Here is a 26713-nt window from a genome sequence, read left to right on the forward strand (position 1 = left end):
TCCTTAAGCCGTGCTCCCCACACCCCTGGGAGTGCGGTGCCGGGAAAAAATTTGAAGAAAAATGATGGGTGGGAAAACGTACAATATGCGTAAATCTGAATACCGTAAAATCCCGTAAGGGCGCCCTCCCCCGAGAGATCGCCCATCCCGTTTTTCTGTAACATAAAAATTCCAAACCATCGCCCACCTTCCGATTCCTGTTGGAGTCAAGCGATTTCCGACGGGAATCGCGTATCAACGGCGCGATCGGCGGTATCGGTGTGTCCGAGAGGCAAGTTCATAGCGGGTTCCCGCGTTTTTGCTTGCGATCTGCGCGCGATATCGGCTGGCGTAACACGCTAGTTGTTCCCGCGTGTATATTGCATCGTGAAATGCGAATCTGCTGCGTTCGCGATTTGCGGTATTCGTTCCCGAGTTCGAAACGGATTATGATGTTTTGTCCGCGATCTGCGCGTGATATCGATTTTTAGCTGTAAGCAACACGTGCGAGTTGTTCCCACGTCTATATTGCGTCGTGAAATGCGATTCTGTTGCTTCCGCGATCTGCGGTATTTGTTTCCGTGACAGGCGAGATTGTAGCGGGTTCCCGCATTTTTATTGCACCATGAAACTTGAATGTGCTGCGTGCGCGATTTGCGGTATCCGTTTCCTTGAGATGCGAGTTCTTGGCGGGTTTCCGCGAGTCGTTCGCTCCGTGAAACGCGAATCTTCTCCGTCGGCCACTTGCGGTATCATTTATCGTGACACCTAGGAGTTTGTAGCGAATCCCCGCGTGTTTATCGCATCGTGAAACACGAATTTGCCGTGTCCGCGATCTGCGGTATCAGTTCCCGCATCCCGTGGTTTGTAGCCGGTGCCCCGGCGCTTATCATTAATGGTTTATAAAGTTTTGCTGTGGCGTCCCCAAAGATAGCCACCCCATGTTTTTCACCATTTATCTCTTCATTTTGGGTGGGCGTCCTTACGGGATTTCACGGTAAACATACTTCGCCTCCCAAGCAGCACATAAACGTGAAGAAAACGTCGAAAGAAGGTCGAAGACGTCTGTAACGTGACGTCGTAAAACGTCGAAGGTCCGGACGTTACCTTCCTTCGACGTCGATAAAACCTTTAAATGTCCGCGAGAAAGGGTGCACAGAAGGTCGAGGGGACGTTCCAAATAACGTTTGTTGCACGTCACAGGCACGTCTCAGTGGGCCGTTGCGTCCTCCCTCGACGTTTATGATACGTGTGTTCACGACATCCGGACTACCAACGACGTTCACAGAACGTCGAGAAACCTTTCCAAATTACGTTCCCTAGCCGTCGTGGGAAAACGTTGTGTCCCCCCCCCCCCCATAAAAAAAAGTAATTTTTTAGTATTATTGTGAAGGCAAGTTGCTATTATGCAAGTACGAAGGAAGTAACTAAAACAAAGGTTTGGTACGAACTGTTTATTTGAGCATTTTCAGACACGAGATGCAATACGGAGCGCCTCCAAAAGACGTCCCCGGATGTGCCAGCCTCAAAGATATAAAAGAACAAATTCACGTAAATAAATAAACAAGAGACGATGTCACGCAGCACGGAATGTTCCACCGCTTACCTCGTTCTGCTTCTGATTAATGTGCTGACGCGCGTGCTTTAGCCGCCCCATCGCACATAGCTGGTACTCTTGCTGCGTGCACGGGAATGGTTTCAGAAGGGGGATTCCGTCCGCTGGGCGTTCTTGATTGGGATCGTCGGAGGCGTCTGAAGGGTCTTGATCGGAGACTGGACTTGACGCGCCGTTATGTGCACTGACACTTGTTTTCTTGGGGGCGTCATTCACATCCTCACAGGCACCTTGATCCGAGCAGTAGTACGATTCAACGTGTGAAAAAGGTCCTCGAGTCGTGACTGAATACAACGGCGTTTTTGGCGATCACCGACTTCTTCATAGGGGCGACTTGAACGACTCATCTAACCGCAGCACTTACACTGTATGCAGACTCGAAAAAAAAAAATCACGCCAACACAGCAGCCTGCCTCGTAGACCCATAGACGTGACGGCCGGTGCTAGTGACTGGCTTTCGGAAAAAGCTGGACCGATCCCAGAGCTGTTCTCTCTGGGCAAATTCGAAGAACAAAACATTCAGTGAAATATTTTGGGAACGACCCGGAACTTACGCTTGTCAATTGTTCGTCCGTCGCTATCTTCCCCCACTTTTCTCTCGCCCTCTTCTTGCCGAGTATCCCGACGCATCGCATGGGGCTCTATGGGGCTGCCATCTCCTCTGCCTACCTTTCCCCCTCTCTCTCGCGCCGTGCCGGCTGTTTTTTTTTTGTTTTTTTTTTCTTTCTTTTTTTTTCGGCACGTAGGTGCGGACTGGACTTTTTTTGGACCGTCATCTGGCCATTCAGGTTTCCACAAACCGTTGACAGTATCCACCAGATTTCGTCATTGCCGGGCATTTTATTTATAGATCTGTACTGACAGTCACGTGACAAGAGTTTGCGCCCCGATCTACCGAAAACGCTAAGGCGCTGGAAGTTGGTGCTGTGGATGAACTGTGATGTTGATGCGAATTTTTTGGTTGTGCGCAGGTGAGCATGGGTTAGAAAATACGAAGAGAAAATGACGAACCTTAAAACAATCTCGGGTGGTCGCGAAGCAGTATGGATGCTCCTAGGAAAGGATGCAGGCCTGAAATCACCTGGAGAGGGGATAGTGTAGCGGCGCCCCTGAGGCGCGTGCCAGGGCCCAGGACCCATGGAAGACGACAACGCGCGTGCAAAAAGCAAATTGGGTTATTGGGATATTTATACAGCGTGTACTTGGTCAGCCATTGAAAGCTGCGACGAGTCACTCGCTGTAGATGAGCAATTTAGCCAGTGCAGTACAACCGCTAGCCTGGGGTCTTTAACGTGTACCACACAGTAGTGATACAAAATGCAAGAAATGCACAATTCGATCCGTTCTAGTCACAAATTAAACCCGTAACAATATTTTAAACAAACCAAAATTATAACAAGTACATCTAAAGTAAATGATATTCCCAACATGCTTTCAGATTATTTTTTTTTTCTTCCGTGTACATTGAGTTTTGTAAAAGCCCTTCCTAGCGTCATCGATGTGCAATCAATAGCATTTTGAAATACGCAAATTAATGTATAAATACTTAAATTTTTCAACCTTTCAAAAATCAAGTTTTTTTGCGGCTCTTGAGCACTGTCACCGACTTCTTCAGTGATTCTGCGGCTGGAGATGGAGCTGCAAAATCTAAAAGCGTCGAACAAAACGTGAGTGGTCGACGTTGCCAGCACGTCTTGTATGACGTTTACGACATTTAGGTGTGAATGCGACGTCGCTGAAACGTCACTGACGGGGTAATAATGTAATGTCATCCTGGACTTTATTTTAACTTCGAAGAAACGTGAGTGTTCGACGTTGCTAAAACGTCTTGTCTTGACGTCGTGGCGACGATGACGACGTTAAAGTTGAAACGTGACGTCGCCAGCACGTCACGGACAAGACGACAAAGGAACGTCATTTATGAACTTCATTTCAACGTCAAAGAAACGTGAGCGTTGGACGTTGTGAGAACGTCGTGCATCGACGTCGTGGGAACGTTGACGACGTTTGAGTTGAAATACAACGTCGCCACAACGTCACTGATTGGACTCTAATGAAACGTTATATAAGGACGTCACTTCAACATCGAAAAAACGTGATCGAAGTCATGCGGGACGTCACGGACGTCCGGGACATTTTCTCGACGTTTCCACGACGTTTTGTGCTGCCTGGGCTTTTTTCTTGTTTGCACGTATCATCCCAGCAGCACTATATTGTCACGGGTGGTGACCAAAAACAATAAATAAACAAGAAGAATAAAACGTTTAATGTGGCGAACTTGTGCCAAAAATATAAGGGTACAAAACGTAATAACAGAGCGTCGCGGGCGTCGAATTCGGCGTGACAGCAGAGTCGAACGCTGGGGCGAGACTGAATGCAGATCGCCACGCGGAGCCCCTTATGTACAGTCTCCGGCGATATGAAAGACCCGCTGAGAGCGCGTGGCCGAGGCAGTGGCTGGCGGGGGCGGTACGAGCGCTCCGGGCAATTCCATTCTGCTTCGAGGGGAGGACGCTAACTCGGGGCTCAGCACAAACTGATAGGAGCGCGCTTTAGCTGAGCCCCGAGTGAGCGTGCTCCCCTCGAAGCAGAACGGCACTGCCCGGAGCGCTCGCAGCTCCCCCGCCAGCCACCGCCTCGGACACGCGCTCCCAGTGGGTTTTTCATATCGCCGGAGACTGTACACGTGTGGGCTACTGGAATAATCGGCGTAGAAGGTTCGGCGTGTAGAACATTCCGACCTCGAAGAAGCAACATGGTTCTCGAATATACCAGAACATTACTTTACAGAGTCAACAAAAATGTGCCTCCGCGGCCAGGAATCAAACCCTGGCTTTCAGCGTGAAAAGCAAGCGCGATAACCGTTAGGCCACGCGCGCGCTGCCTACTTGGCCAGCTGCGCGCGCGGCAATATTGTGCAATAAGATTGCATATTTCCAAAGTTAAAAAGAGAATCTTGTTGCCTGAATGTCTCAAAAGTTCGATTGGCTACGGCTATTGCGCAAGTCAATTGAACCCAGTCAAAACGATATCTGGAGCAGCCCTTTTTATACGTGTTATTTTCTGAAACAAAAAGGGGAGACGAAATCGGGTAGGGGTAATTACGTTAGGGGTGGGTAGTTCTGGTTAATGCAGTTGAGAGAAAGAGGGTGAAGAGCGCACCCAAATCGAACGCATTCGCTAACTGCAGGCTTATGGATTTACCGGGTCAAGTAAGAGATAGCATCCTCGTACAAATCAATGATATCTGGAAGCAAGGCAGAATGCCCGAAGGGTGCGAAATTTAGTAGTTCACCCCCATCTCCATAGTTAAAACAAAAACCGGTCCTGTGGAAGCTCGTTGTACACATGACGCTTGCCAGGACAGATTAGATTAGTGTCCATAACGACTTACCATCTAGCACAAATCTGTTTCCGCAGAAACCTAAGTACGCATGGCAGCCTTCTGCCACTCCGATAAGAAATACTTCGGTAAGCCCTAACGTCCCAATAGTACAAGTGGCTTTAGTCGTCAACATTCAAAAGACGTTCGACCGCGAAACCATTATCAGCATTTTCTCCATGCAAGGCATAGCCATCAAAGTTGGACAACACCAGAGCACATATCCAAGCCAACAAGACTGGAATGACCCTGGGGATCGGTGCTTTCGCCAACATCCTTTAGCCTAGAAAAATATAGGCTGCGGTTCAAAATATACGCAGACAGTCTCACGTTCTGAACTTCTGGACGGTTAAATACCGGTAAATGACCGAACGGCAGTAGTTCAAGAAGGCCTCCACACCATCGACAAGTTTCTTACAGAAAAAGAATTGAAACCATCAGCCGAAAAGACTGAATACACGGTTTTTGGTTCGCAGCTGGTAAGACATAAACCTAATTCTCCTGTTCGATAAGAAACCGGTGGACAAGACAAAAGAACAGTCCATCGCGGAAATGGGCGTCAACTCCACGCTTAGTGCGGAACCATGAATGAAGAAAATGGTATCAGCACTAAAGCAAGGAACGGCTGTGATCCGCAGGATTACCAGCAAAAAGGGCGTTGCAGGGGGATCGGTGGCCGAGTGGTCTAGCGCACACCAGCTCGGAGCACGTGGAGCAAAAGCTCGCGCTGCAGAACCCAGGGATCTTGGGTTCGAGCCCCCACCGCTGCCCGTTTCGATCTGGATGAGCATCATACCGGCGTGCGGTCGTGTATCACTACTGCGTGATGCACGTTAAAGACCCCAGGCTAGCGGTTGTACCGCACTGGCTAAATTTCTCATCTACAGCTGGGAGACTCGCCGCCCCTGTGAGGCAGACCAAGTTCTAGACTGTATAAACACACACACAACCCAATTATTAAGGGCGTTGCAGGAGAGAGGATAGCAAGGACAATAGTCTAACCCAATCTCCAAAGTAATGTACGGCTACACGTTCCACAAAAACATCGCTTCACATTTGGAAATACTGAAGACCCTGCTTAACAACGCTCGAGGATGCATTTCTGTACTTCAACGGCACACCAAACTTGAAGAACTTCGAAAGAGGCTTCCATTCCCGGCCTTCCAAAAACTCGCAGAACCGCAAGAACAGATTCACAAGCTCAAACTTTGGCACACCAAATAGGAAGAGCTGTAGTCAAACTTGTCGGTCGCTATTACGAGAACAACGACCATTTGATATGAAAGCAACTCTCATGGTAAAGAATTCCTATTACACAGCACCTTTTTCCAGAAAAATAGGATCTGCGAACAAAGTCTAACGTAAACTACGAGCTGAGAACCACGACATCAAGGTCGAAATACTGCTAGTAGACTAAAGCAACCTCGTTTGCGTCACACATGCCGCACACATAGAAGTCAGCACGCCATTGCATGGCACACTAGCAACGACAAGCACAGTTGTACGGAACGCATCCCACACTGCAGAACAGCACAGAAAATCGAACTTTGGGCCATTCAGCATGCATTCAAGGATCTCGGCCGAATAGCTACCAGCAATATAAACATTATTATTTACACCGACCCACAAGAAACAACCCGATCGTGTATATCACACTTTATCACATGCACAGTTACTACAGCCATCATGACCACCGCTATTAAACTCAAAATTCGAAACGACAATGCATCAATTAGCTAGACCCAGAGCCACGAGGCGATTGAAGACAAGGAGGCCGCCCACGTGGCAGCAAGGGAGTTTAATCAGTCACACCTCCACTGCCCCGAAAACCCGATCTCCACCCCGCCCCGTAATCTGAAAAAGTCACACACTGAGGAGCACAAGACGGCTTACTACGACCCGTTCTGAGTTTCTCAAGCCGCTCAAGAAACGCATTAAATCAAAAACAAAAACGCGTCATATCTAGCCTTCCCTCCGGATTTCAGAGGCACGAAACGGTTCTTCTCAGAAAGCTACAAGCCAATGCCGTAATCCTAAAGAAATGGAGAAATTCTAAAAAGAGCGAAAAATAACAGGACTTTGTACCGGACCTCGATAAGTGCAAGCACTGTGAAAAGTTAACCACGGCTAACCTGTAGCACCTATTATAGAACTGTTGACACCGCGATCAAGAACGCAAGGCTACCTTAGCCCAACTCAACCCATACAACAAGCCAAACATACTTCAAGACTGCATCGATTCAATCGGCGAAACAGCACGACGCAAGTCTATCCTGGTCAAAGTTCTCGACTTCTTGAAGAAGGGCGGCCTAGGAATTAACCCTTGAAGTCTCCCCCAACGCCCCCACCTCCCGCCACCCCGTCTGGCGCTATCGTAGTGTACATCGTCAGGTGTAACCTTATACGAATAATCGTCTACGAAACCGATTCGAACTTCTCACCTTTTTCGAAGGCACGTTTCCGAAGCATGCTTCCATTTCGGTGTCGACGTTTTAAAATAGAACCATATTTCGGGATCGCTCTTAAAGGGATACTTCAACTAACTTTGAAATATTCCCGTCGTGCTCAAAAATAGGTTGACTATGATCCCCAATATCTTTAAATGACCATCGCACGTTTGTATTTTGAGCCTAATGGCTGTATTTTTCGTTATAAACGGCTCACTCTGGCAAGCGCTCGGAGAAGGCCCAGCGGAGACCACGTGACATCCAACGCAATCGTGACGTAGGTCGTCTCGGGACGAGCAAAGCTATGGCGAGGCTGACGTCGAGAGGATGGCTTTGTCGCTCCAGCCACCAAAGCGGCTGCTTTTGTACGAATTTTGAGTGACGGGTTAATCTTCTATAATCTTGTAGGAGGGCAATAGCGACTTCTGCGGCACACAAAAGGCATTCTCGGAAAGAGAGCAGTTCCTTCTTCCCCTCTTCTCTCGTCGTGGCCGGAGTCGAGGCACTCACCGTCACTAGCTGTCAAGGTTCCTGGACGCACATTACAAGGGAGGCGTTAGCGACAACCACCAGGTGCTCTTTGCTAATCGTTTAATTCGTTTTAAAATTCCTTTTCGTGACTTTATTTAACAAAATATTGGTATGTTCGATGTGATACTCCTCCTTTGAACACATATAGACCAAAAAATGAGCGCCGATATTTCGTTGTAGTATCCCTTTAACTCAGAATGATCCTCGGCATGCTAATATTTTGCTCAACATTGGTAGCGTTAGCTACACTGGCCGAGGTTGAGCAGTTTCGCGTGGCCCTCATAATTAGCCGTGCTCATTATGCGACCCGTGCTCATTATGCGGAGCGCGCGGCAGCAGCGGCGGAGCTCCGCATAATGAGCGCGGCTCGCATAATGAGCACGGCTCATTATGAGAGCCACGCAAAGCCGCCGCCGCGCCCGCCTCGCCGGTCTGCGCATTCCAGAGGAGAGACGTCATAGCCGCGGCAGACGCACTGGCGCCGCCGCAAGCCCAGCTGTGCTCCTCCGTTGCGCAAGAGCCAAGTCTGACGCTGCACCGGAGCCGCTTGTTAGCGCCTCTCATTTTGTGAGCATAAGCTCACGCTACGTATATCCTGGCCTAGCCGAGCTAAGCCACCGCAATTTTTTTAAAGAATGAAAAGATTTTTAACGGAACCCCTCTATCCTAAAGTTTTGTCCGTCGGTCCATCCATCTGTCCGCGTACTTCCCGCTGAATTTGGCATGGAAATATAATTGGTGTTTAGGCCATGTGACTTGATTTGATGTCACGTGATGTGAGGTCAAGTGACCAATAGACCAATTAAGTTTCTGCGCCAAAGTCGGCAAGGAAATTGATGTCATGTGACCTGACGTCACAGGGCCTATACGGTGAATGTTTCCCCGCAAAATTTAGCGGAGCATTTTGTCCCTTGGCATAACGTCGCGTGTGTACTCTACGCCAATTCAGTATCCCCGCTACGTTTCGCAGGAAAATTGATGTAATGTGGCATGACGCCACTTCACCTATATACTAATTAATTTTCCCACTAAATGTAACGGGAAATTGATGTCACGTGATCTGACGCCACGTGATCTGACGCCACGTGATTTATACGCCAATTCGATTTCCCCGCTTCATTTAGTGGGACATTGAATGTCACGTGACCTGATGTCACAATACCTATACGCCAATTAAGTTTATCCGCATAATGTATCGGGGAATTCGATAAAAATAAAGGTTCTTTACTCCTTAAAGGGGGTGTCTCCGAAATAATTTTAAATGATCGCACCTTATATACCACATTTCATGCATTATGAGACTTCAAAATAAAAGCAAGTGATATTTTTTTGGGGGGGAGGGGGGGGTTATTTTATGGCATACTGTAAACGACCTAATTTTCGCAAGAACCGAATTTTCGCCAATTTCGCGAATCGCCTACAATTCGCGAAAAATAGGTCCCGCGAACAATGCCGGGAAATATAAACACATCGGAATCTATATTGATATCCCATCGTGTCGTGGGCATTAGAACCCGCGAATTTTTCCAGAACTTAAGCTTTGACCTAAATCGCAAATTATTGAGCCCGCGAAAAATACGTAGTTTACAGTACTCGTCCTATCTAGGCATGTATAAAGCGTTTAAAGCGGCAGCTTTGTCGGGCCAACTAACGTCAGGAGCGGCGTAAGCACGAAATCTGTAGGTCGGTCACTCTGAAACCTGCAAAACTATCTTGAAATAAACAGAAGCTTGTGCCAGGGATCGCTTCTGATCACCGACGTTGAAGCCAAGTGCACTGCTGAGTGAGCTACGGACTCAGCGCGCAGCAATTAGAGGAGCAGAGGCAGGTGGTTTGACGAAGCGCGTGGAGCGGAGAGGGGTTTGAAAGGAGAGAAAAGAGGAGCAGAAGCAGGTGGTGTAGAAAGAGTGCGCGGAATAAGGAGGAGTAAAAAGGGCAGGAAAGCGTGTTTCCTCTTTCTTGGTAACCGACAACAAATTCAGCGCAAAGGCTCTGTACCCGGTGGTATTGAAGGGAAGCGCGCGCAGCGTCACAAAGAGACAATGGTGAAACAAGATTAGTCAGTGCTCAGGCGGGCTGGAGAAAGTTTATCATGATTTTAACCCAGTCTCGGGCAAATTCATAATAGTGTTACATAATTTGGCTTCACACAAAACCCCACCCTAGGCACCCCCTATACTAAAAGCACCAATCCCCCGAGGCACTGAAAAACTGAGGTTCACCCTGCCTTAGGCACCACCCGGACTAAGGTGGGCATCACCCACCTTATAAAGCGCATATAACGCGTCCGGCCATAGCCTCCTGTATACTGATAATTCCTGCCCAATCGACGGTTTCCAGCTTTGACCACAAGGGTGCGCCGCTTTCTCGCACTGGATAGTAAACTTGAACAGCATGATTAAGCCTCTTTCGTGCGCTCTTAAATTCTTGATACTGTTTAAGGCAGTTGGCGTGGTAGCGGTGGGTCGTCTTTAGGCAAATAGTTTTTTTTTTTTTTTTTTACCACGCTATTTGCCGGGGTTTAGGCAGACTCGAAAAAGAAGGTGCCGGGGCTGCCTTTTGCCAAAACTCCAAGCAACACCCGGGGTTATGAAAAGTTACCGAAGCTCATTTTGAGAAAAAAACTGCATCCCAAATTTTATGTTCTGCTACTCAACAGTATGCAGTAGGCACATTTTGGCAATGAACACTAAGAAAGGCATCTCAAGACAGGCCTTCTTTAATGTTGGTTTAGGTAAAGCCTCAGCATCCTGCTGAGGCTTTACTCAAAGCACAGCGTTCAAGCCTCCCTGTCGTCAAAGATGGATCAGGTTATGCACTGTAGCAGCTGTGCAGTAGTGCACTCTAAGAAAAAGGGTAGCGCGATTTAATCCCCAAGGGGAGCAAGTGCGTTGCCACAACCATTAGTCCCCTCGGGGACTAACGGTTGCGACAACCATTAGTCCCCTCGGGGACTAACGAGAAGGGGAGTAAGGGTTGCATCCCTTCATTAGTCTCTGGCACTAGCACCGTTTGGGACTAACGGTTACACCGTTTCGATTTCGCCTCGAGGACCAACTGTTAGGCCCTTGCACTTGGTCCCCTGGGACCAACTGTCACACCGTTGCAAATGAACCCCGGGGACCAACTGTTAGGCCCTTGCACTTGGATCCCTCGGTCTAAACGTTGCGTCCTTGAATTGAGACCCCTGGGACTAAAGTTTTATCTATTATATTCGGTCCCGAGCCACAAATCTCGGAAACGAAATTGTGCAGTTCAGGTTAAACGTAGCTTCATTGCCTCGTAGATACACATCGCATTCAAGTATGACTGAAGTCGAAGTTTTTGAGCGGTAGAATCCACGATAAGGCCGAATTCCGAAGAGTGCACCTGCGTCGATGATGGCTTGAACACTGGGACACCTGTCCAAACCGGTCGTGGTCCAAGCAAGTTTTATTGGGGCACCGGCAGCTTCTTGCCTATTTGCGAGGAATTTGGAGTATTAGCAACAGGGGCAGCGTGAAATACCCGATCGCTCCACAAAAGTATAAGATATAACACACACATAATAAAATAACCAAAAGGCTAGAAAGTGCTATAATGGTTCACATCTAACATGCGATCTGTTGACAGCAGACCAGCGCAATAATACATTTTTAGTAGACCGTTCGCTGGGAGTTACAGACCCAGCGTGAGCGTGCTCAAACTATGCTTCAAAGTGATGGAACGAGCTTCCGCCATCAAGGCGAAAGTCTGTACACACGCAGGCAGCGAAGCGCTGAAGTAGTGCTGCTCACGTGTCGTGAGCTGCTTTTCGTCTGCTATGCGCAACAGTTTTGACGGTGCGATACAAAGCTGGTGAAAACTCCCGTCAGCACGCGCTTAGCGCTAGGTCAGCGCTATGCTTGTAGCTCTCTGCGGAATGTATGAACAGGCCCTTATGGTAAAGCGATCTTGCCAGGGACTGTAAAACAAAAAATAAGCCATCGGTAGAGCTGGCGCTTGGCTCGATACGATTGAATATCAGATTTCTGTGCTGCATAACAAAATAAGCAACCATGGTGCCAAAAAGAATAGAGCATGGCGCGCGCTTTGAAAGCTAGAGAACGCGCTCAAAATAAAACACTTTCTGAAGCCGCAGTTAATGAATATACCATAAACAAAAGTACTTCGGCATACCTTAATCGAGTTCCCTTGTCTTGTGACTTCAGAACAGATCAAGTGCAGTGTTGCAGCATCGCCAATCCAAACCGGATCTCGGAATGATTGGAGACGACACAGGGACAAAAAACGGCGGACCAGCTTCTAAGTTCTGACGAAGGCTGCCCTAACAACAGGTTACTTTCAAACAAAGACTCCTTCCCAATTTCACGACGGACCCTCTCTGCCCCTCCTGCCCAACCCCCGCGTGTGCGAAGGGCGCAAGAAAGAATGCAGGTTAGGGGGTTGGTGGGAGAGGGAAGGGTGCGCACATAGAAATCTTTCTTTCCCCTCCCACTACACACTACACACGGACACAGCAATGCTTCAAGAACGGAAGAAGGTCGAAGGTCGCCATTTTAAACACGCCGGTCAAGTGACGTACAAGCAAACACTTTTTTTTTCTTTTTCTTACTTTTCAGTTTTCTCCGGGCCTTTTTTTTCTTCTTTTAGTTCGCATTTGTTTTGTATTAGCAGGGTGTTGCCATGGATGACGATCTGGGCGTGGTGCGTTTTTCGTTGTTCATCTGAAATGCTATCTGAAACAGCGACGACGACCGTATATGAAGGCGTCTAGGTACTGCCCCTGAATGTGCCTTTTAAGTGCAACGTGCCGTGCATCAAGTGTGTCGTTGCGGATTTTGAGTTCAACATTGGACTACCCAGAACGGTTGGCTACGGAGAGACGCAGAGACGAGGCTCGTCTTGTTCTCAGTAACTCAGTTTTAGCGATTGAAGCGAGAATTTATTCTGACTGCGAGACTCCGGTGTTGAAAGCGCGTCTTCTACAAACTAGTTTCATTTAAGAGAAAAAAAAGTATTAGTATTTGGAGGTGTTGCGTTTGGATAAATGACTTAAACGTAAACATTTCGGTGGAACTCTGCCTGGTACTACGTAGACTCTAACCAATTTCTTCAATGCGCCCGACGTTTCGAAGCCAGCTCGGCTGCTTGTTCACGGGTGACTGTATGTGGGCCCAAAGGTAGCAACCCTGTCGTCGTTTTCTTCTCTTCTCTCTTAGCTTTGTTTTCTTCTTCTGTTTCAATGTGTGGCGCACTTTAGCCCGTGTATATAGCTGCTTGGAAGTGTTCCGGTGGATCGGTTCAGATTGTTGCTTGTATTTTGTGTGTGCCAAGATTCTATTTAGAGCCGCTTTCTCCAGTTTCTTTCTGTGTCGAGGATGGAACTGCTGTCGAAGCAGTGTCAACAAAATATACAAAAACTTCGTCATTCTCCTACATCCACGAACAAAAACACCTGCAGCCGCATGTGCGTCCCGTACCTCAATGGCACGAGCGAGGTCCTAGCCCGCGTTTTGAGACCGTACGGCATTGCAGTTACGCATAAACCTGTTTCAACTCTAGGCCATTTCCTTCTTCTTCCAGAGGAAGGTCCACCAAAAGAAAAAGCTCAAGGCCTGATTTACCAAATTCCTTGTGCCGAATGCGACGCTTCGTGTGTGGGGGAAACGAAGAACTATCCCGGACGTCTGCGTAGACATAAGTATGACGTAAAGAAGAAAGACATCCAAGGCAGCCCGCTGGCGGAACATGCTCAGTCATTGGCTTTGTCAGCAGTTTCACCCTCGACACAGAAAGAAACTGGAGAAACCGGCTCTTAAAGGGACCATGAAATGATTTTAAAATCGAATTTCATCCACCGCACGTCGTAAAAGGTGTGAAAAGAAACACAAAAACCCAAAAATAGGGAGCCAAAAAAATTATTTGCTATAGAACTTTTAAAACGAAACTGGACTCTTTTGCGCCTTCTTTCCTTCGCCTTTTCACTACGATACATCCGCGGAAACGGAGCACGTCAGCCGAATCCACGTCGCCTATTGGGTAACAACCTACCTCACCAGCACCGCGATCATAAACAATAAATAGCCGGCGAATGTTTCCTAAAAGTTTTGTTAAATAATATTCAGATCCACATTTTGTAGCATAATTAGAGATGTGTGGCGAAAATTGCCAAATTTGATAAGGCCGAGGGCCAAGCGCCATCTATCGTGTGGTAAACGAAGCAACTACTGCGCCTGCGCAGTAGGGCAGGGCCGACTTCTGTTACTTGCAAGGAGGTTAGAAGTATTAGGAGAGGGCACGTTGCAATATTGGTGAAGCCTAGTCATAAAACGTTTAAACGATGTTGTGGCCAACGTGACCGTAGATCTCTCTGGCTATTGGTGCGCGTGACATGTCGCGTGTGAGATGGATGGTTGATTGTAGAAGGACTCCTTGCAGGCTTGCGCGCGCTCCGTCCGGTAGGTTTCATCAGATCGAAGGCTAGCCTGTCGTGTATTCTAGTACACCATAGCTAGACGAAGGCTAGCAACGGTCACGTGATGTGGTCACGTTGGCATGATAAGTGAGAAGAGTAAGGAGGAAAATGCGAAAGAGGCGAGGCGTCAAGGGAGCATGGCTTGTGGAGGCTACGCGGCTGACGTCATGCCCTCTCCTACCCTTCTATTCTCCAGGGTTACTTGGGTCGCGATGGCAGACGAACATTTATTTCCTTTGATTTCCTTCCTCTCAAAACTCTGACTGACTGAACGTTTATTTTTCTACGTGTTCTTCTTGCGCGTGCCGACTTCAAGCAGCAAGAAAAAAAAATATTTAAAGCAGACCACGACGAACAAGAACGCTGGATTCACAAACACCCGAATCCACCGACTCCGACGAAGCGAGCTGCTCAGAATATAGGCCTAGCAGGCACTCCGACTCGGCGCAGCGTCGCTTTGTCGCAAGACCGTCTGCCTACGACCGGCTGGCGTGCTGAATGGAATATGCCCGCGCTACCCTTGTGAACCCTTCCCGTATTATAGTTTGATCCCTGACCTCAATTTTGGTCAATCTCTTCCCCTTGTTTTCCGAGGCAGTGTTGACGAACACTCGTCGAAAAGGGACTCTCGTCGATTCTACCTTCTTGTTTTGTGTGATATAGAGCTGAAATAAACGCCGTATGGATTACCTTAGTAACACGGTATGTACACTTTGTTATTGGTATGCCATTTTTATTCTGACAGACTGCACGTCACTGTCGAGCTATAACAGTTCGTGGGAGGTATACGTGCAATACCGGTCCAACCTTTCTTTGCCGAGTGTCGCGTCAGTATCGAGTTGCAATCGTAAAAGATCGGTACCGAAGCGCTTACCAACGGCGCGAATACAACACTTCCATCAAACGCGCGCGTCCGCTCCGAGTGTGAACAGGTATTTACGTGGCTCTTGCTGACACTCGTAGTTCAAACGTATCTTTTTTAACGTCGGCTCGCTCCTGCATCTCCGAGGCCGCGAAAAACGCCGCGGCAATTTGTTTCCATCTACGTCGCTTTGCAAACGACTGACACGGGCCGCCTTTTATTAACAATGACAGATGGGTTGACTTCTGGAGTCTTCACCGGAAGACTCGCTGAACTTCCCGACAGGCATACCGGAGTATGGGACTAGTCCCATGCTGTCGCTGTAGCGCAACATATCTCATTGAATTTCGCTCAGCTGCGATGTGGCGATGAGAGGCGCCTATCCAGAAAATACGTCGGTGACATCAGCGCAGTAAAACCTACCGGCGCACCCCAACTCGTCGCCGCTAACGCTCCCATTCTCCTACTGCCGAGAGAACTTCCGGCTCCGGAAACAGCGTACGTCACGGCTTGTTTTGCGGTCAGTTGGAGAGAAAGAAAAAGTCGATATTTCATTAATTTTTTGTGTAGAAGTTAATAAACCGAGACGAAAACGGATGCCTCTTCGGCATTCAGTGAACATTGATGGTTTAATGTAAAAGTTATCTGGAAAAAGTAAAAAGGTCATTTCATGGTCCCTTTAATAGAATCTTGGCACATACAAAATACAAGCAACAATCTGAACCGATCCACCGGAACGCTTCCAAGCAGCTCTATACACGGGCTAAAGTGCGCCTCACACAGAAACAGAAGAGGAAAACAAAGCTAAGAGAGAGGAAAAGAAAACGACGGGGCAGGTTGCTACCTTTGGGCCCACATACAGTCACCCGTGAACAAGGAGCCGAGCTGGCTTCGAAACGTCGGGCACATTGAAGAAATTGGTTAGAGTCTACGTAGTACTTTTTCTTGTTTGGAAAAATGCTTATATTTTGCGCAAAGGCAAATCACGTGAGTGAGACTTGTGAAATGTTAACAGATCATTTATGACAATTTAGTGGGGTGAAGTAGAGTCAACACATTCGTTAACTCGCATTCGCACAACGCGCGAAGCTCTATCATGTAATGTCTCAACGTTCGTGGCACATTAAACAAATTCGCCAGTTTCGTCCAAGTTTTGTCAACACTTTCAGCCGTGCTGAGCTGAGTCTCGCCGATCCCCAAGACAAGCGCAAAATCATTCGTCCTCTTGGCGAACGTTACGTTTGCCTTCGGGGAATAGATCATACAGATGCAGCCTGTCTGACGGCGACTAATGGCTGCTTTTGCTCGCGCACGCCTATCGGTTAGTCCCAGTCGAGCGCAGTTAGTCCCCGGCTTTTGCGCACGATACCTAGCTTGAACCAGATGGTCCTTTCGGGGAGCAACTGGGAGTTCAGAGGACCAAATGCTGCAGTTAGTTACTTGAGGCCAACTTTTTTCTTAGAGTGTGGTACCGGAACTATAAAAAAAAAGCCGGTCGGCGCGAGCAGACGGAACGAGACACCACGAGCATCAGCCTTTGGCGACCCAGCGGCCGGGTGGCTACATCGAGTGATGCACACTACAGTTTACTTTCTCCCGTAAATATTGGACATAAAACATGTTGGGGAAACATATCTTGTTTCTACCTAATTGGCGATCCGGACGTGATCATGCCCTGTCTACGGAGTCTGGTGAGCCTGCCCCACCGGCAAGTGGCCCCGGCAAGTGTTTCCCAAGCTAGCGCCACCTTGGGAGTCGCAGCTACCGCGGTCCTCACTCTGCCGAAGTTCTGGGCCGAGGATCCAGCGTCCTGGTTGGTGCAAGTGGAAAACAATCTCCGCTTTCGCCGTGTAGCCTCCCAGACCCAGCAGTATGAACTCCTCAGTGACGCCTTCCCGCCGCAAGCCGCTACTGAGGCGCGGGGTATTCTACTTTCCCCGATCGGTGACGCTTCCTTACTACGTTCTCAAAGAAGCCTTGCTCAGTCTTCTCGTCGCCTCTGAGCAACGACGCCTTGAGCAGTTCCTCCGCGCAGAAGAGCTAGGCGACCGTCGACCAAAACTAGCTAATGCGACACCTGCAACACCTGTTGGGCGACAAGGCGGCCTCCATCGACGCCGCCATCCTCCGTCAGCTTTTCTACAACGTCAGCCGGCTTCTGTTTGTGACGGCCTAGTGGTAGTCCACAGGCTTCCGCTTGTAAAACTCGCCGAGTTGGCGGATCAAATTATGGTTTTTCCGTCCCCACCATGGGCGTAACAGAGCAGTCTCCATGCCTGAGTGCGGACGTTCGCTGAGCTCCGTCGAGACGTACAGAACCTGACGACCGCCGTGTCCGAGCTTTGGCGGGAATCCCAACACCATGCTCAATCGACATAGCAACACTGCGGTCGCGGCGATCACCGTCTGGCATCACCATCGCATCACCCTCAAGGCAAGTCGCCATGTTCGTACCACCGACAGTTTCGATCGGAAGCCCGCCACTGTTGTTTTTCCTGTTCCTGGAACCCGAAAAGCAGGACGGCTGAACGCTAGAGGCGGCGAGCGACCCATATCGGCACAACAGTCGCCTCTTTGCAATCCACGACAAGATCGTCGGCACCCGTGTTTTTGGTGGGCACAGACGTTGAGTTCAGCATCATTCCCGTCTCACCTTTCGATCGCTGAAACCGCGCCCAATCTACGTCATTGTCAGCTGTCAACGGTTCCCCCAAAAATCACGGACGTTGAACTTCGGCTTTTGACGACGTTTCCAGTGGTTTTTTCGTGTAGTGGACGTGTGCTACGCAATAATTGGAGCAGATTTCCTTCAGACCTTCGACATCTGTGGGGACATAACCCAAAAAAGGCTGTTTGATGCGACCATTCACCTACAAGTCTCTGGTATTGCGTCTCGAGCTGTAACTCTTAGCCCCACTTTCACTGAGCCGCCTTCTAATTCATTTGCCAATCTTCTCGAGAACTAACCAAACCTCATCAAGCCACAGAGCATAGGCGAAGTACTTAGGCATGACGTCACTCACTATTTCGCTGCGACTGGCCAGCCTGTCCATTGCCGATCACGTCGACTCGGACCTGAAAAGCTGCAAGTCGCACGGCAGGAATTCGAGCCTATATTTTCCAGCTCGAAGTCGTAGGCCCATCTTCTAGTCTCTGTAACGTTCGCTCTGGACACGGTGTAAAAAAAGAGCGGCGATTGGCGAGCATGCTGTTAATATAGGGTCCTGGACACAGTTACGATTTCTGACCGGTGCCCACAATGTTCAATCCTGCACTAAACATTTCTAAAAGCCAAAACGGAGGCTCTTTTAATGTGTTATCTTCAAGACTACTTCAAAAGTAAACGGTCAGCTAGACGATAGGGACAAAACACAGACAGGGAGAAATGGAAACAGCGACATACACACATCTGACTATCAACTGAGACTTTATACTTCTTCTTCATCAATTTGACCTAAAGTAATGCCAATAAATCACCCTAAATCTTTACATTACGCTACTAAATTCAAACATTAAATGAAAATAAAAATGAAATAAATTCATTACATTAAATTAATAAATGTAGTCACTACCACCTCCCTGACCTAACCTACAAACCACCGTCGTCACATATCACTCATTCTTTTTCGCGGGCCCTTCCACACTGCAAAAGCTGCATTTCTTTCTTGCTGACCGTGATGGAGGGCATGCTCACGCAGACATCGGCGCTTTTCTCAATGGCCAGGGCCTCGAGAATCTCGCGCGCAAAAGCATTTCTGTGCCTCTTAACAATGGAAACGCTGCTAAAACTTGGCCTGCACCCGCACATCCGGCAATGGGATGCAAGGTGTCCAGCCCCCGTTCCCTGGGCCGACGCCGCGTGCTTCCTGACTCTGTCGTTAATGCAGCCCCCTGCCTGCCCAATGTAGCAGCTAACACATGCCATTGGAATCTTGTGCACAACGCCGGTCTGGCAAATGGCGTACTTAGTCCTGTGCGCAGTGCTGCAGGTTGGCTGGCGGTTCTTGGCCTGATTTACTCTGCGGCACATAGAGTTCCCTCTGTTTGGTGCCGAGCACACAATCATGACACTCTGTCGTGCAGCAATATTTTTGAGTCGGTGGGTGACACCATAAATTTAGGGGACTACCGCGAAGTTCTCTAGTGGAGTCTGTCTATCTAACTCGGAACTTAGTGATCCTCTTGAAAGTGTTCTGCATATCATCTCACATACGTTTCCAAGGAGGACATCAGGATACCCAGAGTCACGAAGCCGGGCCATCTGTTTGTGAAAGCTAGCGTCTGCTTGGTGGTTGCATGACTTCCGCAGCGCTGATATGAGTGCCGTGTTGGTAACACTTCGTTTGAGGGTTGCCGGCTTCAAGACTACACTGTTTTTTTAAGGATACTGCCATTACTCAAAGATAGACCTGGTAAACACTTAGCGAAAGATAATGGGTTTTAAATCTGTCTAAATGCATTTTAATGCACTTTATATGCATTTTTATCATTTCTAATGCATTAAAGTACACACAAATACAATCTTCAGTTTATCCCTTACTAATAAAATGTATTTCTAAAAGTACGCAAAAATATGTGCATTAAAATAATTACATTGCGTACACGTCAAATACATTTAAATGCATAACTACTTTGATGGTTTAAACGAAATGCATTTCAAATACAATTTTCTTAATATGAATTAGATTCGCTCACTATTAAACTATATTGTTTCTCAGGTGCCTAAAAAGACAAATAATACACGAGGTAGACTTCGACGAAACTTGACCTCCAAAATCACGGCAAATTTTGAACAAGAAGTTTTCTTGATGTACTTACTTTAATCTTAATCTCCAAATCTTAAAAAACACGCTTTTTTTTCTTTTACAGCGGAGCTGTTAAGGGCTAGGTTCCCCAGGATCGTGTCCGTGTATGTCGACACAAACCTACCTGGACAGCTACCGCCACCTATAGGTGACGGCGGCAAGCACACAACCATTATGGTTTCCACCATCGCTCGTAGATGGCGGCAACCTTTCCAGCTATAAAAGAAGAATGGATAGTTGGGTGCGTTGGTGGGAATTCATTGTAGGAAACAGCGCGAAAAACAGACGGCGACGAAGAAGAAGCACACAGTGTATCGAATACAGCTCCGCTGGTCTTCCGTCTTCACGAGAATAAAAAAGCTGAATTATTTTTGACGGTTAGCAACACTGTAGTAGAAAGCCAACTAAATCCTGCTCTCTACTGTCGACTCCGTGAGTTTCTGCGCTTTTAGCCGGGAAACGTCTGAGTCCTCGCTGAAACGTTCCTGGAAGTCTCCATGACTGTTCAAAAAAAGCATGCGATACGTTTTTCGATCCTTCGCCTAACTTTTCAAGCTCCGAGGGGCACATTTCTATCATGAAGTGACGGCCTATTCATCATGGCTGCCATGTGCCCACTTCTCGCTGTCAACTGTAGCCGAGCCTTTCAGCGGGAAAAGAGCCTACTCATCGCCAAAAAGTTCCTAGAAATCTTCATGAATGAAAAAACCAGTGAGTGCGCTGGCGAGCTGGTGGATATTGATCATGATTTAGAAAACCCGAAACTGTGGTAAAAGCAGAGAAACTTAGTCGAAGAAGAATTGAGACGTTTTTTCCCCTGTCTTTCTTCTTCGACTAAGTTTCTCTGCTTTTACCAAAGTCTCTGGTTTTCTACATCATGATCTTCATGGATGTACGAGTAAGGCGCACGGTACGTTTCCCGGCCGTTTGCGTGGCTTTTCAAGCGCCGAGGAGGTGATTTCCATCATGATGTGGCTGTTTTAATCAACATGGCGCCCATCGTCCCACCCGCCTGGCTAACCTGTGCGGCACCTCTCGTGGAACTTTACGGTGCCCTCTGAAGATCAGCAGGTGTGCCGGACGTCATCGCGAATCTGCAGGCCTTCGCGTGATGACAGGATGACGACCAGTCGATTACAAGGCGAAAAACTTAGTGCGGAGACCGACCACTTTTGCTTGCGGCCATTGCCAGTGCCGAACGCTAATCCGTCTCTATCGGCTTAAATTTCCAGGCATCGGCCGCCGAACGAAATGGACGGACGACAGTTCACCATCGACAGCACGGGCGGCGGAGAAAAGCTCACCGGAAAAAAGCTCACCGAAGAAAAGGTCAGCGAAAAACAAGCACACGCGGAGAAAAGCTCACCGGGCCCTGAGCCAAGGTGGAGAAAAGCTCACCGAATGTTTTATTCTTTTCATAGAGAATCTGTCAGGTGGTGTTTCTCATTTCGTTTTCACTCATATAGAGTTCGTCAGTTTAGTAGAAAGAAATAACATTTTTATGTAATATTTATCAAATTTATCATGCATACTTTTTGCAAGTGAGGAATCCAGCAGTCTGTCTATTAATAAAGCCGAAAGTAAAAAAAAAAAAAGAGAGAAATGGGACACCTGTAAAAAGGGCAACAATTTAGTGATAAGATCGCTTTTACCTAAGTCAAAATTTTGGCTCCAAAACGAATGCACTGCCCAACTGCTTCGAGGAGCACGGGTAGCTGCTTGTGCTGCAAATAATCCGTACAGAGTTGGTGTAGTCGGCTTTGCAGTCGGCTTGTCTCCCTTCTTGTCTTTTTAGCAGGCGGCTCTCCACGGCCGACTTGCAACAAGGTTGTACCGGCGACCGCTTGGTCTTGCTGCAGGCACTTGATGAGCCTCCAAACACTCGGGTGAAAATGCCCAACGAGGTGTTTAAAGCGTTGTTCCACCTCTCGCAGGTGTTGTTTACTTGTTGGTGCAGTCCTCCCCTCGCAGCGTTGCTTCCATGACGTTCCAGAGCTCCGGAGGAAACTCGGGGCCTCGGCGGCGCACGGTGGTTGTCAGTCGTCCATCTGCTCCCGCTCTTGAAGCAGTGCGAAACGTTCCTCTCACGTATGTGGAGTCAAAGTACGCGAGTATTTCGGCCATGTCGTTGGGTGCCATGTCACGAATTTGCTGAAGTAGGGATGGTAGAAGGTCGGGAGGCACGAAGGCAAGGCCGTCTAGCACCCCGCAAGCCTTCCTGAAGGCGTCATCGGACCGGTACTTGTTGATCAGTCCCAGCTCACGTACCTGTAGTGAACAGAAATGTAAAATTAGCAAACACCTATGCATACACATAAATGCGAGGAGCGAGGGGTAACATCACATTTGAAACTCTACAATACACTTTTATTGGTAATTTCACGTTGCGCATCCGCACCCTAATAACTCTCCTTGCGTATCGTATATCACATTACCCCAGTTAGCCTTCAATAACATGATATTAAATATATTTTGCTATAAAAGATTAAATAGAAATCATTGTTTACTGGAAGCTGTATGACCGCACATTACCTTGCGATGGGTACTCTGGCAGAGATGAAAGAAACACCCACTGGATGCAAAGTCTGGCCCGAAGACTTCCCTTACTGCCCGGACCGCAGCCATCTCGTAATCATTCACGATGACGCTGGGGTCTGGAAGGTAACCTCTTCGCATGCGTCAAGGACGGCCCGAAAAAGCTCTTCATAGATCGCGAGGCTCTTGCCAGCAAGGAGGGCGTAGATGCAGGCGGCGGAGCTTTCCTCGACTGCGCACCTGAGCACGTAGAGTTGTTTAAACAGCCGGGGGCAGACTGAAAACGTCCAGTCCATGTACCAGGTTGGGCTCGTGCTCAAGGCTCTGAGCTGCTCGCTGCTGGCGAAGACAAGCATCCGGTCCCGCCGCTCCGATCCGTTGTCATAAGTGAGGAACGGTTGTGGCACTTCTCCTCCGGACTGCATAACGCCTGGGCCAAGAGCTTGCTTGTTGGTTCCGGCGTTTCTCGCGCTTTTCTTTTCAGGTCCATTCTTATCTTCGTCACCTTAACGCCGTCAAAGTCGCTGGCATGGTTCTGCTCCATCACTGACCAAAAGCGAGTGACCTGCAATGCCGAAAAATTAAGATCGCCTTATCAGACGTTGCTTACTTAGAAAACTCCGGGGCAGTTTAAAATTTCATAATTCAACAAGTTCTTACTTTTTCATCGAAAAATATCAGCTTGGAAATTATATTCATTTGCTAATATTTAAAAAAAAGATGATGTTGGATAACAGTAAAAGTCGTTTCACGCTGGAAATTGAATATTCGCCCAATTCCACGTGAAGGAAAAATTGTAAAATGGCCAGTAAGTATTATGGACGAAAGGATAGACGGAAGTGATATATTGGGACAGGAGCACTCTTGGTCAGTTCTTTATCATGGTTCTATCCAAAATTTTACCTCTCTCTATCTCTTTGTTGAAACGTACGTGCGGTGCATCTTCGTTGTTCAGAGGATATATTTTTGCTAAAAGGCAGCATTCATTATTTTGAAAAGTAAAGAATCAATGAATGAATAAAACATTAGAGTCTTAGCACATCCACAAAATCATTTTTACCCCAAATAAATGTAAAACCCTATATTCTGGTCAACAATGTGAAGAAAACTAGAGTTCCGATAATAGCCTGCAACACAAACATAGAAATATGCCCCAGACCGTAGCCATTTTCTGCTGTCAAAGCAAGGATTGTTATACTCACAGCATGGCACGTAGTTATTGCTCCCTCGCACCCGCCTGTCCGCTGCTTACAGCACTGCCACCGGATCCACCCGTTTTTTGACCGCTTTTGCACGTAGTCGTAACCGTCAAGCAAAACTTTCGCCTGATCCTTGTTCGAACGAATTACCTCCATCACTCAGAATACAGATACGGCTAAAATGTTTGCTTCATAAAGCAAACGTCTTCAGGAATTAGCGCTCGACTGTACCACTATCAACCAATACGATGTAGACAAAACTTTCTTAATGTGCGATTCGAAAAGGAACCGCTCAACGACAAAAAATATATTTTTATCCTACCTGCTTGGCTTAATAAAAAAAATATATTTATTAAACCAGCCTCGAGAAACAACACAACAAAAGGTGTGAACCCTGCTTTGAAGTTAGCATAAAAGGGGCTTAAGACAAAGGAATATCTAAAATCAGTCACGAGAAAGAACACGACAAAAGGCGTGAACTCTGCTTCTGAATTAGCGTGGAAGGTAGAAGCAGGCCTCCTAGTGAAACGTCGGCACAGATCTGAGGCTTCGACCCCCGTGTGCAACTATGTAGGTCATAGGAGGTCCCCGTGGTGGCACTATCGCAAAAAAGCAACGCGTGGAGAGACAAGCACGAACGGCTAGAAAGCGGGCAAGTGCGTGAAGGAAAAAAGTCTTGACATTCTAATCACCGCTTTGTCCTGTTTTGGATGCTTACTATAGCTTCCAGGAGAGTTTTAGGCGTCGCACTGTTGACAGTTCCGCTTTTGTCTTGTCCCAGGTGGACGTTACAATAAGTTTTTGTTAATGCGATTTCGAGTAATTCAATCGCGTTCAAAAGTCCCGGGACACATTTGCCCATTTATTCCCACATGGTTTAATTCGATCTTCGAGATTATTCGACATAATTTCACGGTCCTGTAGAGGTCGAATTAACAAAAAAACGTACTGCATAGCTCTGCAACTTTTTCTACACTCCAAGTTCATAGAATTGTCAGATAGGCTTTATGTGTCTACTAAATAACCTACAGAAGATATTTGCCTGTAACACATGGTTGCGAGAAATGTACCTAATCGGTTCCACAAATACTGCAAAAACAAGAGAGTGTTTCAAGTTATTAACCTGGCTCATTATAATGGTATAATAAGTTGCTGTATGTGATGGAGCATCCAAGAGCTTCGCTTTTAAAATAATTAAAAAGAGTGGTGAGCTTTCTTCCGCCTGTGCCCCGGGACCAGTGAGCTTTTTCTCTGCATCTGCCACTTTTGTGGTGAGCTTTTCTCCGGTGAGTTTTTCTCCGGTGAGCTTTATCCGGTGAGCTTTTCTCCGGTGAGCTTTTCTCCGGGATTCCGACGGCACGCGGCAAGCGTTATTTATGATATTGTAGTGAGTGCGCCTTTAATCACAAATGCAATGGACAGATCATGTACTCATTTCTTGGCTGAATCAGTGAAAAGGCAGTGGAGAAGGCTAAACAGTGCTGGTTATCAGGATGAATTCGTAGGGAAACAGTTATCCGTAAAATTCGCAGACAAATGTAGAGCAGAACCAAAGCAAAGGCCAAAACATAGAACTACTGTAATTCCGTACTATCACAAAATTTCTCACAACTTGAAGGCTTGTGCAAAAAAGTTCGATGTTGATCTGGTTTTTAGTTCCGACTATAAATTGAGTAAGCTCACGCCCTTCCACAAGAGTGTAAGGGAATGCACAAAAATGCATCGAGAAAAGTCTATTCCGTGTGATAATGGAGTGGTATACGAAATTCCCCTAGAATGTGGTTTTAAGTATGTGGGTCAAACGTCGAGGTGTATAAATGATAGATTGACTGAACACAAAAGAAATGTAAAAAACAACGCGACTGATTCGGAAATAGCGAAACATGTTCAAGAATGTAATAATTGTATACCACGCTGGTCTGAAACAGAAATAATACACAGGGAAGTAAACGACATCAAAAGGGTTGTAAAGGAAACAATAAGAATGAAATCAATGGGCAACTGCATTAGTCAAGTGTCGTTACAGCTTAGCAGCAGTGCAAAAACCTTCTTGCGGATTTGAGAGTTTTGTTAAGTGGTTGTTGAATGTGAAAGGGTGTAAGTGGTTTCCTCCTTTGTGTCTTTGGTTTGATCAGGTGGATTGGTATCTTTTGTTGCCGGGTTGTTTCGGGTTTGTGGGCCGGGGAGGAGAGGAGGAGGGTGTGCTATGTACGCGAAGGTCGATCGTCTTCCGGGAGAGAGGAGATAGGTTGTGTTGGTGAGGGGGCTTTGTAGGATTGTCAAGGTCGTTTGATTATTGTGGTGGAAAGAGATGAGTTCTTTGTTATCTTTTGGCTTTGGAGGTCGCGAAGGTTCTGTGGTGAAGATTGTGGAGTGTATATAAGAGGGTGACCGAATAAACTTGTCTTTAGCTGTGTTAGAGACGTATCCTCGACTGTTCCTTTTTTTTCTTCTACTTTGAAACTTCCTCTTTTCCTGCCTCAGTCTCAGGCTAACATCAGAATGGAAAAGCGTTATTTATTTTTTTCTCGAAAAGCGTTTTTTAGTATTCGAGTTTGTTTTTAATGTTTTCTTACATACGTGTCCGGGCGACGTTCGGGTCCCAGAAGTTGTGCACGAGGAAACTATTTATTCTCCCTAACTTTAAGGACATCAGTTACACGTTCTGTTTCCACTGTTGTTTCTTTTCGTTTTCTTTGTTAGTCGCACTTGTGAGGGTTTGTAGCAAGTGCTTGTCTTTTGTTGAGCGTAAAAGTGCATTCTGTAGTAAAATGAAATTAACTTTGTTTAAATATAAAACTTAGTATAAAAAAAAGAGATAAGACTGCTGTGATAGAGTTTACCATTGTACCGGTAGTACACAATAAACAAGTTTCTAATTTCGATGTGTGTGCAGTGCTC

The 26713-nt window shown here is 47.3% G+C and overlaps 2 protein-coding genes across 2 annotated transcripts in view; one reads left to right on the forward strand and one right to left on the reverse strand.

The window, feature by feature from the left end:
* The window catches only part of LOC8034284, a 33770-nt gene extending 12299 nt beyond the window's left edge, over positions 1-21471 (forward strand). The window contains exon 2 of the mRNA XM_029989561.3: positions 21311-21471. Coding sequence (XP_029845421.2) covers positions 21311-21454 — 144 coding nt within the window. The 3' untranslated portion in view covers positions 21455-21471. The remainder of the gene's footprint in view (positions 1-21310) is intronic.
* A 507-nt stretch (positions 21472-21978) lies between these two features.
* LOC115309874 lies at positions 21979-23023 on the reverse strand. The gene is made up of 2 exons (XM_040217064.1): positions 22611-23023; positions 21979-22346 (listed from the first exon to the last, which is right to left on the reverse strand). The coding sequence occupies exons 1-2, from the start codon at positions 22752-22754 to the stop codon at positions 22020-22022; spliced, it is 471 nt and encodes a 156-aa protein (XP_040072998.1). The 5' UTR covers positions 22755-23023; the 3' UTR covers positions 21979-22019.
* Positions 23024-26713: the final 3690 nt, after the last annotated feature.

This window comes from Ixodes scapularis, unplaced genomic scaffold, assembly GCF_016920785.2.
Source record: "Ixodes scapularis isolate PalLabHiFi unplaced genomic scaffold, ASM1692078v2 PGA_scaffold0__279_contigs__length_252992795, whole genome shotgun sequence".
Classification (NCBI taxonomy): domain Eukaryota; kingdom Metazoa; phylum Arthropoda; class Arachnida; order Ixodida; family Ixodidae; genus Ixodes; species Ixodes scapularis.

Coding starts and splice junctions, on each gene's coding strand:
- LOC115309874 (XM_040217064.1), bottom strand. CDS start 22,754: ATGCGAAGAGGTTACCTTCCAGACCCCAGCGTCATCGTGAATGATTAC. Junction 22,347..22,610: donor GCCAGAGTACCCATCGCAAG/GTAATGTGCGGT, acceptor TGTTCACTACAG/GTACGTGAGCTGGGACTGAT.